The sequence below is a fragment of the Lytechinus pictus genome, chromosome 14, assembly GCF_037042905.1.
Source record: "Lytechinus pictus isolate F3 Inbred chromosome 14, Lp3.0, whole genome shotgun sequence".
NCBI lineage: Eukaryota > Metazoa > Echinodermata > Echinoidea > Temnopleuroida > Toxopneustidae > Lytechinus > Lytechinus pictus.
In genome coordinates, this window is record NC_087258.1 from 10510594 (window position 1) to 10531993 (window position 21400).

Consider the following 21400-nt stretch of genomic DNA (forward strand, 5'->3'; position numbering starts at 1 on the left):
AATTAATTCAGTTTGATCATTAAAAGTAGAAATAATGATACATTTATGAATTTTGGCCAAATACACAATTTGCATTGGATTTGTACATGAAATCACGTTTATGAGCAATTTTGGGTCTGACATGCACTTACATAATGTTGCGTAATGTCGTAACCGCGTACCCGGGCGTCACAAATTTGGTCTCAAAATTTGCGCGAGACTTGAAAGTAAAAAGTCAGTGAGCGGCGAGGTCAAAAAATTTTGCGCAGCAGATATATCGCAAAAATTGTCGAGGGGGGGGGCCATAATGGCCCCCCCCCCCCCGGGAGAATTAGGTTTAATGTGCAGATTTTCCATCGGAGCAATCGTCGCCAGAGCAAATGTCATGGAACCATTCCATGAACCCCTCCCTCTTCCTAGAGGGAAATAAACTCCTTTAATACACATGTAACAATGATGTACATACATGTACAAGAAATACCAAAAGATATCCTTGCATTGTTTTATACTTTACAGACGAAAGAAACTCCATCCATCAATATGTCTGAAATGCTGAACTTTGGACCAGAGTGGCTTAGGGCCCTCTCTGGCGGGACAGGAATAACATCCCCTCCTCCGTCCCCTCAGTTCAAGCTGGCAGAGCATCGGTATGGTCGAGAAGAGATGTTAGCGCTGTTTCGGAAAACAGACAAGGCTCCCCCGGAGCTGGAAGAGTTCTCGTCCATCTTGCAGAAGGAATGTCGTACTCCGATGACGCTAACACCGTTAACAGAAGATGAACAGGTAGATATAAGATTTTGCCCCTATTATCTTGTTCTCATGCCTTACATGTCAATAGGGAAAGGCCACTTTTCAAAGGGGATATTCTTATATCACAGTACAAATATGTGAAAAATGTAAAACAGGCAAAATATCTAAGGCCCATGAAATGGACATTGAGGCTGATCAGGAGGTCATCAAACACCATGGCCTTCATTAATTTAAACCCTGCATTCGGTTGATGTCAAGTAACCCACAATCAAAACATGTGCCGATTTACAAAGTTCATTTGAATTAATAATTCATACTTACTGACAAGAAATTCTTAGAGAATGGCATGACATGGAAAAAAAAAAAGAATGCTTGCAAATTACATTTCGTCTCTAGGTGCAATCTAGTATAAATGTTCTTGTATGTAAACACACACACACAAAGTGCCCATTAACCTTATTTCAAACAATCATGATTTTTTTAAAATTCAATTGAATTGAATAATTTTGTATTGTGGTAGTAGTATTGCTACAGCTATTGACTAACGTTTGTGTGAAAATGATATTGATCTGTCAAGTCATGTATCAGTGAGCTCACACTGAAGGCAAAAACAACACTTTTAAAAGTCTTAAAGGTATTGTTTAACTTTGTGAGCAGCCGATTTAAAAAATTCTCAAACCAAGATGCAGACCTGCCAACCAGTACTTTTTAGCCGTATTTAGTACGTTTTTGCAACCAAAATACGGCAGTACGTTTTTTTTTTTTTTATTTTTTTTTTTTACAAAATCGTAATTTATTGAGAAAAATCATCTCTATATGTCTCTATTTCATAAAACGTACACAAATATGGTTATTAGATCAATGTAATTTCAGGTAACTTTTTTTTTTTTTCAATCATTTTGTAAAAACCAGGGTGAGATATACACAAGTTTCAATGGTTTTTTTTTTCATCTGCAAGAGCAGTGCGCATTTTAGCTTGCATGCAGCTTGAGCGCCGTGATGGGCGAGTGCGCCAAGCATTTTATTATGAAATACACTTTTTTAGGGGAAAATACAGTTTTTTGTATCACAGAATACAGTTTTTCATTCCCAGAGGTTGGCAGGTCTGAAGATGAAACATGTGTACAAGTGCATGTATTAGAACTAATAAACCCTGAAAACAACCATTATTGAGAATGAAAAGCTAAAACTACAAGGCAAACCCCGATTTTGTAAATAGGCGTCTTATAGACGCCTAAATAGTACATATAAGTGTATGGGATGAAATTAAGATGGTGTTTTCGGTCACTTTATATTTCAATTTTTGAAGCACTAGATAATTATTTTCGAACGCAAGTTTTTCTGGGCTTCATTTTTGTAACATATCACAGACACAGGTGACAAGTGTGACCTTCTAGCTCAGATTTTTAAAAAGTCAAACCAATGTTAACCAATCACTTTAAGGGTCATTTGGACCTGTATATATTGTAATAAAGTCTCTAGTGAACACTCTTTCTGTTTTCCTTATTAAAGTGGCCTTCATATACAGGTTTGACTCATTTTTATTTTTCATTTTACCATGCTACAGAGTGTGAACAGTGCATTCTGTATCACTTGGATGGCCTTTATAGACATTTTTTTTCTTCCTTATTTGTAGCGCTACTTATCTCAGTGTGTGAACAGTGCAGCAGTGATGAGACTAAGAGGAGGCCGGGGAGCAGGTCCCCCTCCTGCCAGGGGGAGGGGGACGGGGAGAGGCAGAGGTAAGTCAATTCCATCTCCGTAATTGATGCATGTTTTGAATTTATTCTCTTTTGATAGTGCGGTAACCAAAGAGTTGTTTAAGCTGCCAACTTCAAACTAATATAGTTATAATACAAAAGTCAATGGGGGAAAAAAAACGTTGCTTTCTATTGCATGTTTCAATATCTTCCATCAGAATTTGACTTTTAAAATTCCTTTGTGTTTAAGGTGTGTGGGATACAACTGACCATAAATGTTCCATTTGGATGAAATTTGGCAAATGTTACCATATAATTAAAATCATGATAATTGATTCAGTTTTTATCCAAATTGATGGCTTGCCACATGAGTCACAATCTTGTGTCACACGAGTTACATTTTCAAACTGCAATTATCTCGAAATTGAAAGTCAGGAGTTAAATGAAATTTTAACATCATATTTCCAGATGTTTCAAAATCAACTTCAGAAAATTTGATTTGATGAATATCTATTGAGGACATTCCAGTCAAATACAGTAAGGTCAGGATTCTTCAATAATGTCACATCAATACAAACATATTGAAATATCTCATACAAAAATGACTGAAAATTCAAATTTTGTTTGACGATGTGTATTGTCAATATTTTGATTGAAAAAAATAAGAAAAACAGGTCTGCAATATAAAATTTTCAAGTAATTAGCCTTTAAAATGTTGAAATTTTGTATAAATGTCATGCGAGTTACAATGGAATGTCTGCTATATTTCTGGTTCTACCTCACATGTGCATTAGTGGAGCGGTTATGTGACAAAAAATGGCCAAGATGCTCGGATCTGGCAGAAAGTGTAAAAATTGGCATACAGAGGTATTTTTGGGCGCTGATTTCAAAAATTGCCGGCCCCAAGCGATTTGACCAGCGGGTCGGCCGCCATTTTGAAATCCAAGATGGCCGCCATGAAAAATCATTAAATGTCATTTTCTTGAGTTTTACATGGCATGTGACACTGAAATTTGGCATATAGGGGTATTTTGAGGCACTGATTTCAAATATTGCCGGCCCCCAGCAATTTGACCATTTGGCCGGCGGCAAAATGGCCGCCATCTTAAAATCCAAGATGGCCGCCATGATATATTATTGCAATCATTTTTTCGAGTTTTATATGAACTGCGGTATTGAAATTTGGCATATAGGCTTAATTCGGGTTGCTGATTTCAAATATTGCCGGCCCCAAGTGATTTGACCATCGGGTCGGCCGCCATTTTGAAATCCAAGATGGCCGCCATGAGAAATCTTTAATGTCATTTTTATGAGTTTTACCTGACGTGTGACACTGAAATTTGGCATATAGGGGTATTTTTAGGCACTGATTTCAAATATTGCCAGCCCCCAGCAATTTGACCATTTGGCCGGCGGCAAAATGGCCGCCATCTTGAAATCCAAGATGGCCGCCATGATATATTATTGCAATCATTTTCTCGAGTTTTATATGAACTGCGGTATTGAAATTTGGCATATAGGCTTAATTTGGGGTGCTGATTTCAAATATTGCCAGCCCCAAGTGATTTGACCATCGGGTCGGCCGCCATTTTGAAATCCAAGATTGCCGCCATGAAAAATCATTAAATGTCATTTTCTTGAGTTTTACATGACGTGTGACACTGAAATTTGGCATATAGGGGTATTTTTAGGCACTGATTTCAAATATTGCCGGCACCCAGCAATTTGACAATTTGGTCGGCGGCAAAATGGCCGCCATTTTGAAATCCAAGATGGCCGCCATGAAAAATCATTAAATGTCATTTTCTTGAGTTTTACATGATAGGCGACACTGAAATTTGGCATATAGGGGTATTTTGAGGCACTGATTTAAAAAATAGCCGTCCCCCAGCAATTTGACCTCCAGGTCAGCAGCAAAACAGCCGCCATCTTAAAATCCAAGATGGTCGCCTTAAAAGATAATTTGCTCAAGTCTTACGTATGGCCTGTAACACTTTAAATTTGGAAAAAAACTTGATCTTTGCATCCTTGATCAATGAAAAGAACATAGTAAATAGATGCTATTTTGAATTCCAATATGGTTACCAAGTTTGAATGATGTTCAACATTATAATGGTGAGTAAACATATGTATTATCAGTCAAAAGAGAAGAAAATAAGCTTTCTTTTGGCGTCCGAGTTGCTTTCTACACGTGTGTTAAGTTTGACGGCATCGCCCACAACTGAGATTTCCCTGTGATCTCCATAGACTTCTTTCGAATCCAGTAATGTTCATCCAATTTATGGCAGCCATCTTGAAATCAAAGATGGCTGCCATAAAAAAATCATTAAAAAAAATCAAGTATCATAATTATAATGTAGGTATTATTTTAAAATTTGGCATTTTTGAATAACCATCGTGTGTTCGACAATCTGACAATGGGAGCATGTTCGCCTCACAATCGGGAGATCGGGAGTTCAAGCTCCGACAGCATCAGACCAAAAGATGTTAGAAAAGGGGAGCTGCTTCTAACCTGTTTGGCGGTCAACGAATTAAAGGGGAAGTTCGACCTGACAAAAAGTTTATTGAAACAATAACAGAATAAGTAATGAAAAAAAAATATTGAAGGTTTGAGGAAATTCCATCAAATATTTAAAAAGCTATTGGAATTTCATTTGGTGCATTTGTGACGTCAGATGCAAGCAGTTCCCCCATGTTTCTTATAGTACAAAAATCAATGAAATGTAGCCTCCTCAAAAAATGAAAATGTTTTTTTATTGGACCCTCAGTATATCAACAAACTAATGATTTCACACCCGCTCCAGAAAGAAAAAAAAATACCCATGATGAACCATTTATGCATTTTATATCACACAACATAATGGGAAAGCTGCTCGTACAGTAGCCTATATGACGTCACAAATCAAAAACTTAAAATTCTAATATCTTTGATGGATCCACCAATATCTTTTTTATATCATATTTTCTTTTGTTTTTACAACAAACTTTTCTCTGGGGTGAACTCCCTTTTTAAAGGATAGAGCAACGTCCGATGTCGCGCTGCTAAGTTGCTGCCGGGCTCACGATCTACAGGGTATGGGCAAAATAAATTTTCGGAGCATTTCTGTTACTGAATTCTATTTTGAACAATAAAATATGTATTATTATCATCCATTATTAATATCAATTTCATTTCATCATCATCATCATCATCATACTACTATATAACCATCAGTACTTCAAGTCTGGAGCAGTTTTCTTCATGTTGATTTGTAATAAAATATTGCAATTATTGGAGCAATATTCTAAAACCAGCGGCCAAAATCCTGCCTGTATTTCTAAAATGCAGTGCCTCAAATTGTTTAAAACCAAGAAAACGATTTTAATGAATTTTCATGACAGTCTACCCTCTCTAGATTTCAAGATGGTGGCCATTTTGCAGCATATCTGTTGGACAGATTACTGGGGGCAATTTCAATATCCCTAGATGCCAAACTAAAATAATACGTTACATGATACTAGATAAAGTGATTTTTTTTCAATGATCTTTTTTCATGGCAGCCATCTTGGATTTCAAGATGGCTGACATTTTGCCTCTGACTCGGGATCAGATCGCTGAGGGCCAGCAATATTTGAAATAAGCACCCCACACTCCGTCGATTTGTCAAAGTGCAATAATGCAGATCATAGAAAACTCAAAGAAATAATTTAAAGCCTCTCAACAGAAAATGATTGTTCTGGATGGTTATTATTCAACCAAAGCCACTTCAAATGTGTAACTGCAGAAGAAGCTAGCTGGTTTGTGTATTTATGGTGCTTCATACTTACGTAACATCTATATCAGCAATTAAGGATGCCAAATTCCTTGCAACGGACAAAGATGTGGTTGCGTTGGATTTGTTTTCAGTGCCAATGCAATGGGTTTTACTCACCATTATAATGTTGAACATCATTCAAACTTGGTAACCATATTGGAATTCAAAATAGCATCTATTTACTATGTTCTTTTCATTGATCAAGGATGCAAAGATCAAGTTTTTTACCAAATTTAAAGTGTTACAGGCCATACGTAAGACTTGAGCAAATTATCTTTCATGGCGGCCATCTCGGATTTTAAGATGGCGGCCGTTTTGCTGCTGACCTGGAGGTCAAATTGCTGGGGGCCGGCAATATTTGACATCAGTGCCTCAAAATACCCCTATATGCCAAATTTCAGTGTCGCCTCTCACGTAAAACTAAAAAAAATGACATTTAACGATTTTTCATGGCGGCCATCTTGGATTTCAAAATGGCGGCCATTTTGCCACCGACCAAATTGTCAAATTGCTGGGGGCCGGCAATATTTGAAATCAGTGCCTAAAAATACCCCTATATGCCAAATTTCAGTGTAACACGTCATGTAAAACTCGTGAAAATGACATTAAAGATTTCTCATGGCGGCCATCTTGGATTTCAAAATGGCGGCCGACCCGATGGTCAAATCACTTGGGGCCGGCAATTTTTGAAATCAGCACCCCACATTAAGCCTATATGCCAAATTTCAATACCGCAGTTCATATAAAACTCGAGAAAATGATTGCAATAATATATCATGGCGGCCATCTTGGATTTCAAGATGGCGGCCATTTAGCCGCCGGCCAAATGGTCAAATTGCTGAGGGCCGGCAATATTGGAAATCAGTGCCTCAAAATACCCCTATATGCCAAATTTCAGTGTCACATGCCATGTAAAACTCAAGAAAATTACATTTAATGATTTTTCATGGCGGCCATCTTGGATTTCAAAATGGCGGCCGACCCGATGGTCAAATCGCTTGGGGCCGGCAATTTTTGAAATCAGCGCCCAAAAATACCCCTGTGTGCCAAATTTCACACTTTCTGCCAGATTCGAGCATCTTTTTCACATATCTACTGGACTACATGTGTTGTTTGTGTATGACAAAGTCATTGGTGTGTTTATTTTCAGGTCGAGGTCGTGGCGATTTCCAGCGAGGGGCAGCGGGCTTTGAAGAAGATGCGTTGAGTTATCCTGGTAGGAGAGAGTTCACAAGAACTGTTAGTTGGGACGAGAGGTAAGTGTCTAGGATGTCTGGTGCGGCAAAGACATTTTAAAAAGAGAACAATGACTCGAACAAGATGAGCATGTGTAGGTAGTGACTGAAACACACAGTAGTCTCGCTACATTAGACGTATCGCTTGCATTTAAGTCAAAGAGAATAGTTGCAGCCTCCGCTTAGATTATAGGCTAGGATGCACTGAATCAGGCAGTGTAAAACGGAAGTATGGATGATTGTTGCAAGTCAATCTAGCCGTCATTCGTGAGAGAAAAACTATTCAAACCAGTACTGCTACTCCAGTTGGAGGCATCGTTGACTCAAGAGTACAGTGACGGCTATAAAATTATATTTCTTTTCAAATAAAATATAGAATGTTTGAGGTAGCATGTTCCTTGTAGCTGTTCTACATGCAGTCTCACCTTGCTTATCCAAGCACATGGGATGAGTGCACGTCTGTATGAGGATATAATGGCAAATTAGAGTAATTAGAGTAGGCAGATTTATGTGAAAGTTTATACAGTGCATTAACATTTTTATTCCTATTTGATCTGTAATAAAGCTCATAGTCTATAATTATTTAAAACTGTACATGTATATGAACCCTGATTTTTGTACGAGTTTGCATTAGTAATGTTTTAATAGAGATTATGTGACCTCTTCCCCCCAATATTTCCAATCTTTGTAAATGTCACTTGTTATTTTCTTAATATATTTAAATAACTATACATTTTGTAATTCAATCTGATTCTTAATGAAAACCTAGATAAAAAAAAGATTTAAAAAATGAGATTTTATTATTGTTAGGCAACTTCCATAATCCAATCCCATTTTCAGAATCAAAGCTAATCTTGTATTATAAGGAAGTATTATACTTTTTTTCAGTAACCTTGGTGAGGGACGAGGTATACGCACCGAGACTCCTCGTAGCAACTTTGAGGACCCTGGTCCTCCTTCCCCGAGAAAAGTCATCGAAAGAGGGAGCTCCAGCGACAACTGGCGCTCCCCGAGGGCACCCGACAAACCGTCATCCTCGTCGTCTGGGAAGGAGGAGGAAGATGAAGCATGGCGTCAGGGCTCTACGAAGCCGCCTCCAAATCGTTCATTGTCCACGCAGGATGAGAACTGGAGAATGATATCAGGTACGTTTAAATGTCAGGTCTACTCCAATAACAAATTGATTGGGACAGATAACGTAGTGTAGTGTAGTGTGCTTTATAAAATGCTTTGTTAACATATTTCCTACAAAACCACATGATCAGCAAAAGAAAAAAAGTTTTCTTTGATGGGCATCACAAAAATATATTGTATTCAGAATGTCTATGTTCAATGCTATTTTCTGTAATATATGATCATCCCGATAAATGTATTCTTGATCATGAAAATGATCTTAAAATATAAAAGACAAAAAAATATCGGTGAAAAAGATAATGATTGCAAAATTATCTCCAAAGCCAATGAGGGGAGGGGGGTTGATTTAGTATTTTATCCATGATGTGAAGTGTCTTCTGGGGTAACAGCTTGTTTCTTACAATATTCAACATGTTTTTGTTACTTATCAGGTGGGTCTCGCGCCAACTGGAACAGCCCAAGAGAACGCGGACAGTCATTTAACGATGGCGACCACCGCGATCACTTCGACCGTGAAAGTGGTGGTCGTGAACGACGTTACAGTGGTCGTGGGGGCGGTGGACATGGTCGAGGTGGTTGGCATGAAGAAGAGGAGTTGCCAGAGTGGTCGTTAGATGACGCCTTTACGATGAGCGATGGTCCGGGAGCCTTCGATGCTTCCGGAGCGTTCTTCTCGGGCAAGGTATGGTGTACAAAGACAAGCCCTGCAGTATAGATACAATCTAAAAGTATAAGCATTATGCTGCTGGAGAAAAAAAAAGCCCTGTTATATTTAATAGAGTCAAGTGTTCCGAAGGAAGGAAAAATATGTGAAGTTGTTACAGAGCTCCACACTAACCATTTTTTTCTACTGGTCCGACCTGATCATGTTGGACCAGTACATACCCAGTTTTTCCATTTTTTACTGGACCGAACCTAAAATTTACTGTTCCCAAATAATAAAGAAAAATATTTAGATAGACTTGAGTTTATTTTGCTGTCTTTTATTGCTTATTAATTGTTACCCCCCCCCAAAAAAAAAAAAATTGTACACACACAACATAATTCATGAGAGCCATTTTTTGTGACGCCAGAGCCATTTTCATAATTTACAAAAGAGAAGAAAATATATTTCAGTTAGATATCATCTTACTGGTCATGTCGGACCAGTAAATCTGGCTATTTCTGAAAAGTTACTGGCCCAACAGTAATTTTTACCGGTCTGGGACCGTCGGACTAGTGTTGCGTGCTGGTGTTGTATATATTGACATATCCTTCCGTTTCAAACAAACTAGGAGATTCCAGGCCCAACTTGGTCATTTCAGAACTCACATCTGTCAGCCGCACTCAGTATCTACTAATTAACATGATTTGAGAGTAAACCGTCCAGTGTGCTTCTCATTTGAGCTTTCTTGCTATATTGATATCATTAGCTAAATTTCTGCTTAAAATGGGTTAATTTTTCTCTCATTAGTTCTGTCATCTAGTGACACTGATAAACAGAAGAAATACTTGCTGTATTTGGAATTGATGTATACGTAATTACATGTAACCGAATCTCTTTGCGTTTCAGGATGATGAGCCTTTAGAACCATTGGAAGGGGATGGATCCAAAGAGGATGAGGACCACCAGCATAAAAACAATGACATTGATCAACCAAATGATAAAGAGCAATCTGGAGATAGAGACTCTGATGATCGCAAACTTTCTTCCAAACACACAAGTGCCGATCACAATAATAGTGATATGTATACTAGTAGTTTAGACTCTCGCGAATTGGCGGAGAAATTAGAAAAATTACACAACTTCAACAGTACTTCTTCCACAACTGCTGCAAAAGAGGACACATTGCAGACCAGTGTACTAAGCAATGCCAAAGGTGCAAACTTTGCAGGATCCAAATCAAAAAGCAATATTAGTAATCAGGTGTTAGCCGGCTCTTCCTCCGATGGCAAACTGGACAAGCTCGCGGAGAAGGGGGTGGAGATGCTCCCGGGAGTGGTGATCGGAGGGGCGCCTGGGGAGGGGGGTGACGAGGGTGGGGTGAAGAAAACGGACTCGAGGAAGAGCATTGAGGAGATTGTTGCCAGTAGTGTTGCTTCCGCCGTTGCGACGACCGGCGGGTTGCAGGTGGATGCAGCAGGTTCAAAGTTGGAGCCTTCAGCACCTTCTGCAGCAGGAGCAGCAGGTCAAGGTGTGGCCGTTAGTGCTGCTGCTGCCAGCGCTGCAGCCAAGGAAGAGGAAGATGAAGAAGATCAACTCAAACATCTTGAAAAAGCTGCTGAAAGCTTGATGGCCGAGCTTACAGAAGAGGTGAGTAATCCTCAATGGGCTTCCTTCTTAATATTTATATTGAAAAACAGACATGATTTCTTGCAGAATAGCCGATCTCCCACAGGCAATAAAATTAGCAGGTGGTACATGGCCAACGGTTACCCTAAGAAATGTCTCATTTTCACATCCCAAATTTTATTTATTCACTTATTGCTGATTTTTTTTTGCATTATTGGTGTTATTAGTGATTAGCTGATTTATTACTTATCAAGTAGGAATTTCCCTTTGAACAAAATTGGAGTGCTGATCAAATGATTGTAATGTGAAAGGACCCAGTGACAAAGCAACAAGGAAAGTTAGATTAATAATGCATTGGTGACCAATGTCAGATGTAGGATATCCAAACTGAATAATCTCAAATTCTCTCCAGAAGGTACCCATACTGCACACAGAATGAAGTATGTGGGACTACATCTAAAATTGGAAAAAAAAACCTCTGTTCTAACTCGTCACCATTACCAACTTCTCATTTTATGTCAGAATATGACATAATTTAAATCTCTTGGGTGGTCATTTCATTTAATATTCTTGGAATTCATCTTATGTTTGTTACCACAACTGAAAGTCGTCTTTAAGCGGGATATGTGTTTTATTTTAGGATGATGACAAACTTGGCAACGAACTGACAATGGACGGAGGTCTTAAAGTGAATATCAACCCACCTCAGCTGCCACCCACTCATGAGCATGCACATAAATGGTTCTATAAGGACCCTCAGGGACAAGTGCAAGGTAACTACTGGGGCAGGTTTCATAAAACTTGTTATAACAAATTTGCATTAACAGTTTAAAGCTACTATAATCATTTGATTTGATTGGTTGATAGTAAACTTGATGTAAGAATTGTGCACTATATCAAGTCTTTATGAAACAGGACCCATGTTTATACCATCTTACTTTTCTAGCTTATAGTGTAATTCTCAGAATTTTGTACTCCGTCAAACCAGTTTAACTGTCATTTAGTTTACTTTCCACTTTGTCAAATGACATTTAGGGCTGATTCTACGATTGATTGCATTGATTATTGTGTTCAATCAATTATAAAATTCAGCCTCAATATCAAGCACTGAGCTTTATGTTAAATGGGGACCAGGGTCCCGTAACACAAAGCTAAGCGATTAATCATACACTTGATTTTCACAATTCTCGCTACCCCAAATAGCGATTTCGGCGAGATCCGGGAAAGTCCCTGTAACGCGCATTGCATTATGGGATAGCTTTTCGGTATTACAACTTCCTGTTCGGAAATCCAATGCGCTGTTTTGCCATTCAGATCAACAGTGCCGTCATGCACAACAACACAACGTCGCTTTCGCTCGGAAAGTTCGTGATCACAACCCTCTCTTTCACGATAGAGTTTAACAGTCTTTTCTGCTAAAGTCACTAATTCTGCCCGACGCTTTCAATTGCACGGTATTCCTCTGTCAGTTAAGATTTTTTTTAGTTCCGAAACTGATTTTTTATCAATTTTGTGGTCGACGAAAAATTGAACGGAATGAATGCTGTATATAGTTAGCGTCTAGTCGAATACGATCGTGATGTCAGGCCGGTCGCTAAATGCAAATTTTAAGATATTCATTTTTTGTTTACTTTTTTTATAACCAAATAAAAACATGAATAAAAAATATTTTCACGTGAAATATATTTTTTTTTTATATTTATAATTCAAATGGAATCAAAACTGACCAAATTGAATAAAAAGTATTATAATCTGTACATATTACGCTGATTGGCATCGATTTCAGCGTGGTGGAAAACTCAGTATCGCGAACCTCGCGTGAGCATGACTCTGAACCGGAAGTGGTGATGACGACCCGACGGAGTGAAAATTATCTCGTCTCGCGCATTATGAGATTTTAGTTCCTATTTGGGGTAGCGAGAATTGTGGTCTATGCAATCAATCATAGAAAATTTTTCTGCGTTCATTGCTAAGCTTTGTGTTACAGGACCCTGGAAGGAAAATTGCATTGACTTTGATAGTTATTGAGGTAATGAAAGATCCACTAATTCAGACCCAACTGTATTTTTTGTGTTCATACAATACAGGCCCATTCACGTCAGCAGAGATGGCGGAGTGGTTCAGTGCCGGCTATTTCACCATGACCCTTCAGGTCAAACGGGGAGCTGACGAAGAGTTTGAACCCCTCGGAATCCTCATCAAGAGATGGGGGCGTGTGCCATTCTTGCCGGCCCAAGAGCCTACACTTAACCATAGCTCAGTGAGTATTTACCCGTGATCGTGTCATTTTTCAGGTGAAACCCTGAATTCAGGCCCTAGCAGCATTATGTTCAACCCATAACAATGATATGCAACATTAATATCATGTTCCTATGCACTTCTTATTACCCAGCTTTAGCACAGCTATCATGATTAGGTTCTTTAGCATTCAAGAAATTCTTTGTACTCACTTACTACACCTGAGTGGATAGTGGCCAGTGTAGATAAATGTCTGTTAAATATCTGTGTGATGCGTAAAAAAGACATGGTTTTAATGGAACCTGATGAATTATAATTTGTATCCCCACTATTCCAATACCTCTGTTATTATGGGCTCTGTTGATCCATGAATCAGGAGGGGATTATTAGTCTTTTACATGTCTTCAGTAAAGTGTAAAGAGTTCTGCTCGATTCTTTACTGGCATCTGTTGGCCATCGAAACATAAAGGGTTTAGAAGAACAAATATGGCACTCCTAGGTATCAAGTTCTAAGAATCATCGCTCAGATGTTAATACCAGAAAACATATATGGCATTCCTAAGAATCAAGTTCTTTGAAATATTACTTGATTGTAATATTGTATGCAATATTTTCTATTTACTTCAGAAACCTTCAACTCCTACCGGTAACCCTACCGTAGCACCCCCTGCCGCTCAGGCTCCGGGTGCACCTTCTGTCAGCCCGACTCCGACCGCAGCTGCTATTGCTGCCGCGGCTGCTGCAGCCAACTCTGCCGCCGCCAGCTCGGCCGCCCAGCAACAACAGTCGGCAACGCAACAACAGCTGGCTCAGCAGCAGCTTGCCACTCAGATGGCCCAGCTCTTCAGTCAGCATCAGATCATGCAGCAGCAACAACAACAACAGCTCATGCAGCAACAGCAGCAGCAGCAACAAGTCTTCCAACAACTTTTGAATCAACAGCAAGCTCTTATCAGGTACAGTTCTTGAATTCTTTTGGATCCTCTTTCACTATACTTGCTCCTTTCTTTCCTAAAGTTACATTTTCAGTGTTTGGGTATCATTTCCTTAGTACTTCACTTTTACTGCAGTTTTGATAGCAAGGTCAATACATCGAAAGTGATTAGAGATGTCACACTCAAATGAGGAAGACTGACAACTTTTTGTGTGAGTGACTGGAAAGAGAAAGATTTCATTTTCAAAGAGTTGAATATTTATTGTTTTGTACCACTGTGTTGCTGCATTATTAGGATTTATGATGTAATACTTGATTCCAAGTTTTGGAGCTTGACTTGTTTAGGGGACTTCATTTGCATTATACTAGTGACTACATTATACCCTCTGCATTTGTTCCTAAAATTGAGCCACTCTGCCTGCTTATTTTGTATACATGTATGTAAAATTTGATCTTTCTCCGTGAATACACAATCTTTGAAAGGAGTTACTAAAGAACCAACAGAGAATTTTGGCCATTGAATGATTTTCTACTTGAAAATGTATTTTTGCCTTTTTTAGAGTTCAAGCCAGTCGTATCTACCAGGAGCTGATCCAGAGAGGTAAAACCCTGACAGTGGCCCAGCAGCAAGTCCTGCGCACCAACCTGGGCACCCTACAGCAGCAGCACCAGCTAGTCATGCAGTATCAGCAACAGATGCAACGTCAGAGAGGATTATCCCTACCAGCCGGTGTGTCCCTTGACCAGACTCCAACCAGCCTCTCTGCCACCAGTGTCGCTGGAGTATTGCCACCGTCTGGAGCAAGTGCTGCCGCAGCGGCGGCGGCAGCAGCAGCTGCAGCAGCCGCTGCTAAGGATAAGATCGAAGGACCGGAGATTGGTGTCTGGAACTCTGTCCCCACGAAAAGTAAGTCTTCTATCAACTTTACTGGTTCATATAGTGGTGATAATGATAATAATAAAAGGCATTTCTGTAGCAACATCTGTTTAGAAATATCCTATCCCATTGTACATGAGAAAAATATATAAAACAAGAGTTTTGATGCGTTCTATAGAACCAAGAACTGATGACTTAGAAATGTAGGTTGGTATGTTTTAGTACACATTGCTTGATTTGAAATTTAGCAATTCATTAATGAAATTACAGTACTTGATTTTTGAAAGAAAACTAACATTCCCAGTTGACTTTCATCACTGGAACCAACAGCCTATGGGTTTGATGGTATTAAGTAATATAAATGTTAATTTGATATCTGATATTTTTTTTCTCTTTGATAGGAGCCGATTGGGACATCGGTGTATGGGATCCGGCTATGGCTAGAGAAGTCATGGAAGAGGTATGTATTATTTGCTCACCTGGGTCCCCCTGTAACACAAAGATGTTCAGTTATGAGCAAGTTTCAAACACCCCTTTTGATTGGTTGATCATTGATGTGCTTACTAATACAAGCATACAACTGCGAATTTGATTGGTCATTGCAGGTTTAGCGATCAATCACTACTTTTTGTGTTGCTTTGGAGCCCTGATTGACTTGATTTTAACCCTCAATCTCCCGGGGTATTTTGATTCTTGTCAATCCGGGGGGGGGGGGCCATTATGGCCCCCCCTTAAGATCTCGGCCGCCGATTGCGCGAGCGACGCAAAAATTTGCACACTGGTAGTGTGCGATGTAATCTACAAGACTGTATGGTAAAATTTTCCAAAATAATGAGATTTTATTTTATATGAATTAATTATGCTAATTTATGCATAAATCATACTTTTTGCTATGATTCACTAAATAAAGCTCCTAGAATGCTAATTTTTGGTAAAAAAATTCTTTGTAGCAATCTTAACAATCGCAATTAAAAAAACTTCGGTTCGGAAATCAATTTCTTATGTATTTTATTGTTTTATGAATTTCTTATGTATTTCTTTGTTTTTTATTGTTTTTTCAATGGAAATCATTCCAGACTTAGTTCTGATCATAAACAAGGCAAAATTAATTCAGTTTAATCAGTAAAAGTAGAAATAATGATACATTTATGAATTTTGGCTAAATACACAATTTGCATTGGATTTGTACATGAAATCACGTTTATGAGCAATTTTGGGTCTGACATGCACTTACATAATGTTGCATAATGTTGTAACCGTGTACCCGGGCGTCACAAATTTGGTCTCAAAATTTGCGCGAGACTTGAAAGTAAAAAGTCAGTGAGCGGCGAGGTCAAAAAAATTTGCGCAGCAGATATATCGCGAAAATTGTCAAGGGGGGGCCATTATGGCCCCCCCCCCCGGGAGAATTAGGGTTAAAACTTATCAGTCATTATCTGTTGCGTCTTTATCATCCAGTTTCTATATTTCATGACTGAAAAGTTATATGATCTTGTGCCCCTACAAAATATATTAGTGTCGGTGGTTTACATTGATTATCAGATTCTTGCAGAAACACCCTGAACAGTTCATGTGATGACAGTTCTATTTAATGTAGGCAAAATTAGTGCATATTTATTATTAAAAAAACAGTAGTTATAGTAATAATCTGATCAATCAAGAATTTGTTCACATACTATTAGCCAGTTGACGTTTGAATATGTTAGTAAGTAGGTCAGTTTCCTTGTGCTTTGGTGAGGGGTGTAGGCCTGTATGTTATATCGTAGGGATTTGGGGGTTAATTTAAATCTGATTATTTTCTTCTCTTATCCCCCCCCCCCAAAAAAAAAAAGAAAGCAATGAAACGCAGAAAAAATTGCAACATGTATATCCTTGTTTAATCAGTAATGGACATTTTCAGTAAAGAAACTTGATGATTGATGATTTTCCCCACCCACAGGAGCGACGTCAACAGGTGCGTCAGAAGGTGGAGGAGGAGAAGAGGAAGACGGAAGAAATGCATGAAGAGGTGGAGAAACAGAGGGCGGAGGAGAGGAGAATTGAAGAGCTCAGGAAACGTGGTGTGAACCCTGAAGAGCTCAAGTAAGTTTCAGATTCAAATGCAAGACAAAGAATATTGTTATGTTGTCGCTGGACCGATATTGCACTTTTGCTTTCAACCAGACTCAAATGAGACGAATCAATGCAAGATGTAGAGTTCATATATATTTATTAAAGATGATAACTTGATGATGATGATGATGATGACAAATACATGAGTAAGTCTGATGGTGACTATACTCTGAAGATGAATATAATATAAACTCTGCAGTATAAAATATAAACTCTTCTGTATCTGTCTAAACCATTCTCTTATCTTACTCCAATCTTTATTCTCTATTATGCAATCTGATTTGGGTTCAGAATTGAACCCCTTTTATATTGGTCTGGTCAAGACTCTTTACAACCAAACGGGTATTGGTCAACCTTGGACGCTTGACCAAAACAATCTGTACGTCATAACTTTACTCTGAATTGGGGGAGTTGACCTTTTAGGGAGAACATGAAATGTAGTTAATAAGAAACCCATAAAATGTATGTATGTCAGAAGTTTAGCTGGAAGAAGAATGAGTAATACTTTCTTAAGAAAGTTGGAATTGGTAAACAAATGATTTCCTGTTATACTTCCTGTAGAAGTATTGATTAAGTATTGATTATGTATTGATATATTATTGAATACATGAGATATGTCTTATCATCACATAACAATATGACCACTTAACATTGAATAAATGCAAACATGACTTTTCTGATCAATACATTTACATACAATACATCTGAAAATACATTTCACTCTGTAAGAGTCCACACAAATTTTAAGCTAATTGTCTTTACTACTTTGCTTCTAACATTAGGAGACTAGAGGAAAACAGAAAACAGCAAGAAGAAGCGAGGAGAGCTGCCGAAGAAGAACGAAAACAACTAAAAGAAGAACAACAAAGAAAAATGGAGCAACAGAAAAGATTGGAACAACAGGTAAGAAAAGAAAGTAGTTTGATAAATAAACGGTCAGGGTTCCCAGTCCATCAGGGAAAATTATTTTACTTTTTTCCAGTCAGGGAAAAATCGGGGAATGCGATAAGAAATACCTAAAATCAGAGGGAAAATGCCTCAAATGAGGGAAAAATCAGGGAATTTTGATCGGCCAAAAAGTCGAAAGCACGGTAGTCAGACTCTTTTATATTTTGTTGCATATCAAAACAACATCCATTGAATGACTGGTTATGGTAGTACTAGTTTTATATTACTGTTTTTATACTGAATATACCTGTAATTCACTGCAACAACTGAAAAAAATGCAAAACTGGGAATGGGTTTAAATACTTATCAGGGAATTTTCAAACTTCAGGGAAAAATCAGGGAATTTTTTTTTCTTGAAAAGCTGGGAACCATGATGGTTTATTTACGCAATGGTTGTTAGATTAGACAACTTTCCAGTTTGTGATTAGCAGAGAAGCACCAGTGACCAACCGACTACAACTCTGGTAACTGTTTGATTATAATAACTTGTCGACGCTGGCAAGCTTCTTCAAATGGTGCTCTGGGCTTACCAGCATTTCAGGAAACAAATAGTCCATGATATTCTCTGACTTATTTGTTATAAGCTACTGAAATCCTTGCATCAGATTGGTTTAGAGCAAAATTATCAGCGAAAATCACCCCCAAGATACTTCATTAGTTCATTTCCTTTGGCACGAAATTTATCCACATTCTGCTTCTCTCAACCCAGGTGATGTTAATATGTACCTGACTGGAATTTATTCCTTGAAATGCAGTGTTCACAACAACGGATGGGTGTTTCATAAAGCCGTTCGTAAGTTAAGAGCGACTTTAAGAACGGCTGGTGAACCTTTCTTATGCGCTATAAGTAATCACCAATGAACATATAATGGTGAACATCATTTACCACAAGAAAGGATCACCAGTCGTTTTTAAAGTCACTCTTAACTTACAAATAGATAAAGCCATAATAATTGTACTGCATTATTGTATAGTGCTTAGGAAATTCTGATAAAGTAAGTAATAAGTACTATACAAACTGACACAACACTTGTTCCTGCGACAATTGCACCAGGCTTTTGTTTAAGATGTAGGGTTAGGGTAGCAATAGGGTTTTATATGTGGTTAAGGGTTAGGTTTAGGGTAGGGTATAGTATCCAATCCAGGGTTGAATTCAGTTTTTCGATTAGTGTGTGGAATTTATCGTGGGTCAATTGTCGCCAGAGCAAATGTCATGGAACCATGCGAACATGTATAATAATCGTTCAATCATGGTTTATTTTCAGCATCTTGAAGAGATGAGGAGGAAGCAGGAGGAGTCGGTACGACGCGCCCAGGAGGAAGCGGCCAGGTTAGAAGAAGCCAGTAGGAAGGCAAGGGAGGAACAGGAAGAGAGGGTTAGGAGAGAAGGAGAGGAGAGACAGAAGGAAGCAGCGGATAGACATAGGCAGGATCTGCTCAGGTTAGTGCCTTTTAAAAATAGGGCAATCTCATCAAATAATCAACCTTTTTGTATGTCTAACCTCCCATTTTCCACCTTTCATATGAACCAGAAAACAGCCAAAAATTAGTTGAGGAACATCCCACATGTTGAGGGTTGGATATAATTTTGATTTGTCTTGGGTTATTGGGGAGGATAAAGTGCAGCACTTCATTTTGCATGACCTGTCTGCGATCGAAGTTGAGATATTCGTAATTATTGAATGTTATTAAATTTGTACAGTAATATGGCCACACAAGGAAACCTTTCTTAATTAAGAGATAAGGAAACTGCAGCATCATGCTTTCTTAATAACAAACTTCCAAAACTGCTTTGACTGGGGAACATTTACTATATATTCCTGGGACCTGTTTCATAAAGGACTTGCAACTGTTGTAACTTTGCCATAATGGCAACTACCATGGTAACAGGGCTCAGCAGCCAGTCATACTCACGGTTACCATGGAAGTTGCCATTATGGCAAAGTTACAACAGTTGCAAGTCCTTTATGAAATGGGCCCCAGGATGAGATAGAATCGGGTATCATTCCTGGTAGATTTGACCACACTTTTATACATTAAAACATGTATATAAAGACCAGCCAAGGTAGACAAGAAAAGCAGTCTTTGTGAGCAGGTGGTAAGTACAAAGAATGGCCCAGACCGCCTGCCATATTAAAATTCCTTATCTCAATCAGATATACTCCTTGACAAACAGTTACGCTCATAAACTCTCTAGAGCAGCTATAAAATATGTGACTGAGGGTATTGCGCAATCACTTTGCACATGATTGTGCAATACCCCAACTTTGTTTGTAGATGAAATCATATGCATGCTATACATTGTGCTGTGTACAGTAAGGAGTAGATGAGACATACAGGCAATTTGGGATGTGATATCAATGATATTGTGTGAAGTTTTTGGACAGGACACTATAGCAGTATTTTTCAAAATGGGGCTTCGCACATGAAAACATCTTTTGTCATCATTTTTTAAATGCGTATAAAGGAGGTGATGTGTAGAATTGATCTTAATGAACCAGTTCACTTTGTGTGAGTTACTACAAAAACATGTAAGAGCAGAATGGGCGTCTCTCAATTTGACGTGGGAAATTTGGCATTTTTCAGGCAACAAGAGATACAACGACAACAGGAAACGCTACAGCGGTTGCAGCAGCAACAAGTACAGCAACAGTCCCAACAACAAAAGCAACAGCAGCAGCAACAACAGCAGCAGCAGCAAAACCAACCACCAGCTGTAAGTATTTTAAATAACTTTCTGTGAAATTATATGACTACTTTATTGCAATCAATACTGTATAAATCAGCATTAGGTTTTGGCACTCTATTCTATCTTTATCATATCTTGTTATCATTGCTATCATTATTATCTTTGCTCATTGTTTTAATATTATCCCAAATCCCAACTTAAAACATTTCTCTTTAATGAAGCATTCAAATAGACCTTTCCCTATACTTATGCAATATGTAACTGTTTAATGTTGATGTTGTTTAAGTGTTATTCTAAGTAATTCCTTATGTTGTTTAATTTTATTTCTGTAAAGTGCATCGAGAGTCCTTTCAGGTCTGAAATGCGCTAAATAAGAACTGCATTATTATTATTATTATCCTGGCAGTTGCAATTGTGCAACCATTATTTGCATGCAATCCAATATTAGATGACAGGGTAATAACATATAGATATGTATTGCGCTTGTTGACGTTGTTGCAATGTGATGAGCACTTTTTTAAAGAAGAATATTACCATTCATAGTATTTTTGTTTTATCTGTGTAACAAATAATGTGCCATTTGAAGTATTCATGATGAATTTTTTTTTTTTGCAGTTGCCAAGCAGTGCCATGTGGGCTCAGCGCAATGCTACAACTTCCACCAGTGGACCAACTCTACAACAGATACAACAAATGCAAAAACAGCAAGATGAGATAGAAAGAAATGAGGTATGTTGT

The 21400-nt window shown here is 38.3% G+C and overlaps 1 protein-coding gene across 4 annotated transcripts in view; it reads left to right on the forward strand.

The window, feature by feature from the left end:
• The window catches only part of LOC129276659 (GRB10-interacting GYF protein 2-like), a 38647-nt gene that overhangs the window by 5078 nt on the left and 12169 nt on the right, over positions 1–21400 (forward strand). For all 4 annotated transcript variants that reach the window (XM_054913049.2, XM_054913050.2, XM_054913052.2 and 1 more), the window contains exons 2-17: positions 496–762; positions 2366–2471; positions 7374–7479; positions 8347–8603; positions 9024–9274; positions 10145–10885; positions 11505–11637; positions 12952–13124; positions 13730–14058; positions 14597–14943; positions 15315–15373; positions 16853–16995; positions 17808–17928; positions 19239–19414; positions 20560–20689; positions 21278–21391. In XM_054913049.2, coding sequence (XP_054769024.2) covers positions 520–762; positions 2366–2471; positions 7374–7479; positions 8347–8603; positions 9024–9274; positions 10145–10885; positions 11505–11637; positions 12952–13124; positions 13730–14058; positions 14597–14943; positions 15315–15373; positions 16853–16995; positions 17808–17928; positions 19239–19414; positions 20560–20689; positions 21278–21391 — 3429 coding nt within the window. In that variant the 5' untranslated portion in view covers positions 496–519. The remainder of the gene's footprint in view (positions 1–495; positions 763–2365; positions 2472–7373; positions 7480–8346; positions 8604–9023; positions 9275–10144; positions 10886–11504; positions 11638–12951; positions 13125–13729; positions 14059–14596; positions 14944–15314; positions 15374–16852; positions 16996–17807; positions 17929–19238; positions 19415–20559; positions 20690–21277; positions 21392–21400) is intronic.